This window comes from Bos indicus, chromosome 29, assembly GCF_029378745.1.
Source record: "Bos indicus isolate NIAB-ARS_2022 breed Sahiwal x Tharparkar chromosome 29, NIAB-ARS_B.indTharparkar_mat_pri_1.0, whole genome shotgun sequence".
NCBI lineage: Eukaryota > Metazoa > Chordata > Mammalia > Artiodactyla > Bovidae > Bos > Bos indicus.
In genome coordinates this window covers 44414567-44421505 of record NC_091788.1, presented here as the reverse complement: position 1 = coordinate 44421505, position 6939 = coordinate 44414567, and the positions used below count along the sequence as shown (strand labels likewise).

General features: G+C 62.3%; 1 protein-coding gene across 1 annotated transcript; it reads left to right on the top strand.

The window, feature by feature from the left end:
* Positions 1-1116: 1116 nt before the first annotated feature.
* Positions 1117-4464, top strand: AP5B1 (adaptor related protein complex 5 subunit beta 1). The gene is made up of 3 exons (XM_019955180.2): positions 1117-1212; positions 1573-1740; positions 1844-4464. Exons 2-3 carry the CDS (start codon positions 1591-1593, stop codon positions 4325-4327), a joined length of 2634 nt encoding a protein of 877 aa, XP_019810739.1. The 5' UTR covers positions 1117-1212; positions 1573-1590; the 3' UTR covers positions 4328-4464.
* Positions 4465-6939: the final 2475 nt, after the last annotated feature.

The window sequence follows — 6939 nt, the reverse complement described above, 5'->3', positions numbered from 1 at the left end:
CTACCCCACCACTCCCTACCACCTCTCCTCTGGAGGGCAGCGGGATGGGAATAGGGAGGGGCCTGCCAAGCCTGGGGCAAGGAGAGAAACCAGTTGGGGGCAGCTAGAATGGGGGCTCAGGCCTGTTTCATCTTCAAAGCAGGCTAATTAGAGCCTGGGGCGTTTCTCAGACCGGTGGGCTGTGGGTGTGGGGTCTGGACACCTGCGGTTCTGTGCCCTGGAAACCGGCGGTCAGTGGGGCCTCTGCAGCCTGGACCCCGGACCCAGGAGAGGCTGCTAGGTGAGCCCCCGGCTCAGCCTCCTGAGTGCCCCCAAAGAGCCCTGGTCCAGCCCTCTGGAAGTCAAGGTACTGGGCTCGGGCACTGCTTGACCCCAGATCTGCGGCGTAAGGCCTCAGTTTCCCGGTCCGTGCTAAGCGTCCTAGGAGCCCCGTGATCCGCCGGGCCTTGCCAGTCCGCACGTCTGCATCCCGTTGTCTTCCTGCTTCATTGCAGCTGGTGACTTGGCCCCGCCAGCTTTACCCTAGCCGACCGTCGGCACGGCCTCCGGCAAAGGTCAACAGCTTCCGCCTGCCTCGTTCCGGCGCCGGCTCCGCGCCCCCAAGCCGAGCGGGTGGGGGGCCCGGGGCTGGCGTCGGGGAAGCGAAGCCAAGTCCTGCGGCGCCTGCCCGACCGGTTCCGCCAGGCCCGCGGCCGCCCGGGACTGCACCTCGCACACCCCCCAGCGGCCACACCGAGAGCCCCAAGTACTCATGATCCACATCACCCCCTGAGCCTGCGGGCGCTGGACTAGGGTGCGCTGCACCCAGGCGCCGGCGCGGGGCGCGCGGGTTGCCATTCTCGGCATCCCGGCAGGCGCGCGGGCCCCCGGCCGCTGGCCACCTGAGCTCCCCGAGACTGCAGTCGGCGCGCCCACGGGGACCCGGGCACCGGGAGCCCGGGCCCACCCAACTCCACCGCCTCTGCCTGGGCCTGCGGCGGTTTCGGGGAAGGGGGGCCTGCGCAGAGCGGGACAGTTACTCAGCCCCAGCGAAACCGGCGAGTCGGCACCTGCCGGCCGGGAGGGCGGGGGAGGTGGTGGCCCCGTTACGGCCCCGCCCCCGCGCGGGGCCCGCCCCGTCTCGGCCGCCCACGCGCCGTGCGCCCCGCCCCGTGCCGCCAGCCCGGAAGGAGCCGGTCGGCCCTAGCGCCAGCGTCAGCTGAGTCAGGCAGGGTGAGAGGGCTGGCCCGTTACCGCGGGCGCCGGGGGCCGGGGCGGTGCTGTGGTTTCGGTGCCGGTTGCGGGCAGGTGGCCTAATGAGCTCTCGGCACGCACCCCGCGCCAGCGGCCCGCCCGGCACCCCCGCCCTTGCTCCCCGCGCTCTTACCCCGCGGGGACCCTGGCGGCCCGCCCCAGCGTCACCCCTGAAGCCTCTGGGTTTCATCTCGGGACCCGGGTGCCGGGTTCCCGCTGGTGTCTGAGGGCGGCCCCTTCGGGGTCCGCGCAGCGGCTCGCGCGCCCTCTAGCGGCCCTGGGGCCCCTGCGCGGCCCTGGGCCGCACGTCTGACCCTCCTCCCTCGCCTCTCTCTGCAGGGATCTGTGTGCCCGACCATGGGGCCCCTCGGCCGGGAAACCTGGGCCCAGCGCCTGGGCACCTTCCGGGCCAGCCCGTCCGCCTTCATGGCAGGTCCCGAGGGTGAGGATCTGGGTCGTGACCTGCTGAGCGACTTGAGGAGTGAGAAGCTGAGCGAGCCGATGAAGGTAGGCCCCCCTGCCCGAGCCCTGGTCCCAGGTGTTTATCCCAGCCCACCGTGTCCTGACCCTCAACTTCGTGATGCCCACCCCACGCCCTCCCCATCTCCAGGTTGCCCTGCTGGCTCTGAGCTTGGAGTACCCAGACCAGCTGTGGCCGGACGCCCCTGCAGCCGAAGCAGCCGCCACGTCTCTGTTGGACACTCTGGTCCTCCTACCCCCGCGGCCCTCAGCTCTGCGGCGGCCCCTGCTGCTGGCGGCCACCACAGCCTTGGCGGCAGGAGGTGCGCTGAACCCCGCCTCGGGAGCCTCCGGTCGGCTCCTGCCCCTGCTACTGGGCTTGGCCTCGGGTCGCGATCTGGGGCGAAGCTTCTGCCCTGCCTCGGAACAGCGCCCCCTTCAGGCCACAGCGTGGGAGTGCCTGCGGGAACTGGAGAGCTGCCGGCCCGGGCTGCTGGGGGGCTGCCTGGGGCTGCTGCGGGCCCTGCTGGGACGCGAGGGCCCGGCCCAGCCCCTCAGCCTGCTGCTGGCACTTGCTCTGCGAAACGCCTTGGTGATACAAGCCAGGGCCGGGGCTGGCCTGCAGGGCCTACTCACGGCTGGGGAGTCTTCCATGGAGGGTGGCCCCTGGAACTGGATGCTAGCTGAGGAGGGTGAGGTCCACCTTCAGCCCCAGGCACCCAGTTGGCCGGCGGCTGAGGAGGACGAGTGTGGCCTTGCGGCGCTGGAGCTCAGTCCTGAGGAGGCCCGGGAGCTGCGGGCCACTGTGGCCCAGCTTCTGGACGCCTCCTACCTGCTCACTCCTGTGGCCCAGGCCCAGCTTCTGTGGCTCCTGGGCTGGGCCCTGCGGGGTCTTCGGGGACAGCCACCAGTGCTCTTCAAGCCACAGCTGGTACGGCTGCTGGGCACAGCCCAGCTGACACTGCTGCACGCCATGCTGGCTCTGAAGGCGGCCTTCGGCGAGGCCCTGTTCACAGCCCAGGACGAGGCCTTGCTGCTTCGCCGGCTCACCTTGGCTGCTCAGCACCCGGCCCTGCCGCTGCCCACCCATCTCTTCTACCTGCACTGTCTCTTGAACTTCCCTGAGAACTGGCCGCTAGGACCCACAGGGGAGGAGGCCGCCCCACTGTTGTTGGGGTCCCAGCTCTGCCGTGGCCTCCTGCCCAGCCTCCTGCATGAGCCGATGGCCCTCCTGGCCCGCCTGCACCTGCTGTGTCTGCTCTGTGTGGAAGACGAGGAAAAGGAGGGAAAGGGCCAGGATCGGAGTCCCCGGCACTATCTGGAGGAGCTCCTGGCTGGCCTGCGGCAGAGGGCGGCCCTGGACGGTGGCCCCCGGGCCTTGGCTACTCTCTGCTTCCAGGCCTCATACCTAGTTGCTCACTGCTTGGCTGGGCAACCTGTGGTACTGATACCTTTGACCCAGGGACTGGCCCAGTTGTACCGAGCCCGGCCTGCACTGGCTCCCCATTTCGTAGATCTCTTGGATCACGTGGGCCCTGAGCTGCAGGAACCCTTGAGGGTGGCCTTGCGGCAGGAGGTGGCGTCCAGGCCAGGCAGAGAGGAGGCCCTCCGTTGGCACCTGCAGATGCTGGCCAGCGTGGCAGACGGGGATGCCCAGAGTGCCACCCTCAGCTTTCTGCGGGCTGCAGCCGCCCACTGCACAGACTGGGGCCTCCAGCAGGCCCTGCTGCGGGTCTGCCGGGCCCTGCTGCGGGCAGGCGTTGGGGGAGGCCTGGCGGATTTGCTGCAGGAGCTGGCCAGGCAACTGGAGGACCCTGATGGGCAGGACCATGCGCGCCTCTACTACATCCTCCTGGCCCACCTGGCAGGGCCCAAGCTGGGGGTGGCCCTGGGCCCCTCCCTTGCTGCACCCGCACTGGCCTCCTCACTGGTGGCCGAGAACCAGGGCTTTGCTGCAGCGCTGATGGTGCAGGAGGCTCCGGCCCCGATTCGGCTAAGTGTGGGTCCTCGCAGAGCCGAGGGCGCAGTCCCGGTGCTGCGGCTCCAGGTGGAGGTGCTGGAGCCAGTGTATTCTCTGGAGCTGCGCTTCCGTGTGGAAGGACAGCTCTACGCACCCTTGGGGGCTGTCCACGTGCCCTGCCTGTGCCCCGGCCGCCCCACCCGCCCTCTGCTCCTGCCTCTGCAGCCCCGACGCCCGGCTCCTGCGAGACTGGCTGTGCGTGCCCTGTATAGCACACCCAGTGGCCTCACCTGCCATGCTCACCTGCCACCCCTGCTTGTGGCCTTCGCTGACCTCTTCCTGCCTTTCCCCCAGCCCCCCGAGGGGGCCCAGCTGGACTTCTTTGAGGAGCTCTGGGACTCCTGCCTACCGAAGGGCACCGAGAGTCGCTTGTGGTGCCCTCTCGGGCCAGAGGGGCTGGAGGCCTTGGTGTCCCGCCACCTGGAGCCCTTTGTGGTGGTGGCCCAGCCCCCCGTCAGCTACCTTGTAGCCATCCGTCTGCCCCCGGACTCGAGGTTGCTGCTGCGGCTGGAGGCAGCCCAGGCGGACGGAGTGCCTGTGGCCCTGCGGACTGACGACTGGGCCGTGCTGCCCCTGGCGGGGGACTACCTCCGTGGGCTGTCAGCGGCTGGCTGAGCCCCGGAGCCAGGCTGGGGTGGGGGTGCAGGAACCCCCTTTGCAGGCTCTTGCCCAGGAAGGGTTTCTGAGAACCAGGACACAGCACTGTGGCTCCTTTCTTTAAAACACACAAAAAATTACATTTGCTAACAGCACTGACTGGTTTGTTTCCTTTTGGGACCTGACTCGGGGCAGGCATCTGGGATGGGGATCAGAGGCTCTAGGAGAGCTTCCAAGCTATGAAACCCCCAGACTGCAGGACATCAAACTTCCTTCCTGCCCAGATATGCCTAGCATTGTCTAGAATCCCTGCCCAGGAGGTGGAAGAAAAAAAAAGCCACATCTTTGCTTCCCAGAGAGGGAAAATCCTTGCCCCAACCACCCAGCAACTTAGGAATGGAAATGAAGCTGAGCTTGGACCTGACCTGTGAGCCAGTGCTTTTCAACTCCAGAGCTTTGCAAGATCCCTACACCCCGAGCTTAGTTTAGCTGGGATGGTGGGCCAATGGGAGAAGCAGTGAGAGGAAGCTGCAGCAGCCTGGTGCTCCCTGCCCTAGGGAAGGGGTTCCTAGGCTGTGTTGATTGGAGCCAACTCGGAAGGATCTGGTAGTAAGGTTTGGGGGCTGATGGAACGGACCTCCCATGATCTGGGCTGAAATTAGGATGACTGCCTCACTGCAGCCTTCCAGGCTCCTCAGTCCATGGGATTCTCCAGGCAAGAATACTGGAGTGGGTTGCCATGCCCTCCTGCAGCGGAAATTCCCGACCCAGGGATAAGCCCACTCTGTGGACCTAAGAATCTTGCCAGGTAAGGAGACAGTTCCCCTAGTCCTCTTTCCAAACATGCAAGATACTTAGAGTTCAGATGTATTGAGGCCAACTCTGCTACTAGTCACCAAGCTGTTTTCCGCACACATTGCCTCACTTCATCCTTGCAACAGCTCAGCAGGGCCCCACAGATGAGGAAATCTGTAGGCCAGAGGGGTTGAGTGATTTTCCTACAGTCACCCAGCTGGTTGGTAATCATGTTTTGTCATCGTGGAGCAGGTTTCCATTACCACAGGGCCGCGTCCCCACCCCTCCCTGCCCTGGATGTTCCCCAGAGGCTGCAGGAGCAGCAGTCGTGAGTGCTGGGTGGAGAATGGCCAGAGGCTTGGGCCTTACTGTTCTGGGAAAAGGGGCTCTTTGGCCCCTGCCTCTTGGGCACCCAATCTTCCCCTCCTGTTTGGGGTGGGTGAGGGAAGGAAAGAAGGGCTCAGGACAAGTGGGGCTGTTGCAGAGCTGGTCAGGAGGAGGTCTGTCCCAAGCTGGAGCTGCTGCAGTAACTTGACTTGTGATCTGGGCAAGCCATTGCCAAACCAGTAAGTGTTCAGTTCCAGGAAACAGAAGCCAAGTCTGCCAATGTTGAAGAGTGTCTGGAGTAGGTTAGAGCTTGGACTAGGGAAGAGACTGGAAGTTGTCTATAGGATTTTTGAAACACGACCTTTGAAACACGTCAATTCTGGGGAGCAAAGAGGTGGAAGGGAAGGGATTATGCTTTGGCATTTGAGTATAAAAGGGGAAACAAATGGAGAAATTTCACAAGTTCCGCAAGACAAAAGAACAAGATCAGAGGACCCACGCTCCTCCCCTGCTCAAAACAAACAAATCCTTCGAAGTGTCTGGACTTTTCAGTGTTGACAGAAGAGGGCGCACTAAACTAGGGCTCTTAAAAAATACCTAGCCCCACAGGACAGAACAAGAAAAAGATTAACAGGTTCATACAGAGTTATTGCAAAATATGAGAAAACGAATTTCGTGACATATCTATGAAGCCCAACTCACACACATTGCTGAACAAAAATATCCAGGAAGCAAAAGAAAGCTGTAATATAACACTCAGAACTAAAACAAGCATTTGAAGGCATGCAAAGCCACCTAAGAAATTTAAAAAGCCAAGACAAAATGAAGAGAGAGAGTTGATTGAACTGGAGGCAGGAGGTAAGCAGGTGGAGTTCATTCCGTGTGGGCAGAAACTCCAAAAGATCAATAGGACAGTTGAGAGAGGAGGCTGGATGGGCCCTGCCCAGATAAAATAGAAAAGAGATCCCATATTTCTCATTCTTGAAGTCAAAAGGACCTTCCTGACTAGAAAGCTCCTTGGAGATCCAAAGGGGAGTGATGCTAAGGCTACCTTCCAGGCTACCCACTGGAATCCACTTTGGCTGAGATGTGAGTGGACACGAGAGGATCCTGAGATATACCACAAACAGACTCAGAACCACACAAATCGAAATGATAGATCAAAGGAAACCCAGAAGAAATGCCCCATAAAAGTGATTCAAACTCCCATCAGGTGCTACTGTCTTTCTGAGCCCACCTGAGTGTCTATGCACACGTACCACTCTCATTTCCTCCTAAAAAACACTTCACTTGTTTCACTACTTTCTGTTTTTGTGGGAATCCATTTCTGCAAAGCTAAAGGGCCAGGGCCTTGTCATTGACCACTGCTTGTGTGGCTAGGGTTCAGCTTTTGCTGACATGGCCCGACCTCAACTCTGACCGGGAACTAAAACCCTGCTTCAAGCCACTGCAAGTGGAGGCCACCCGAGATCAAACTCAGGAAAGAAATGGAAGAAACAGACAATATT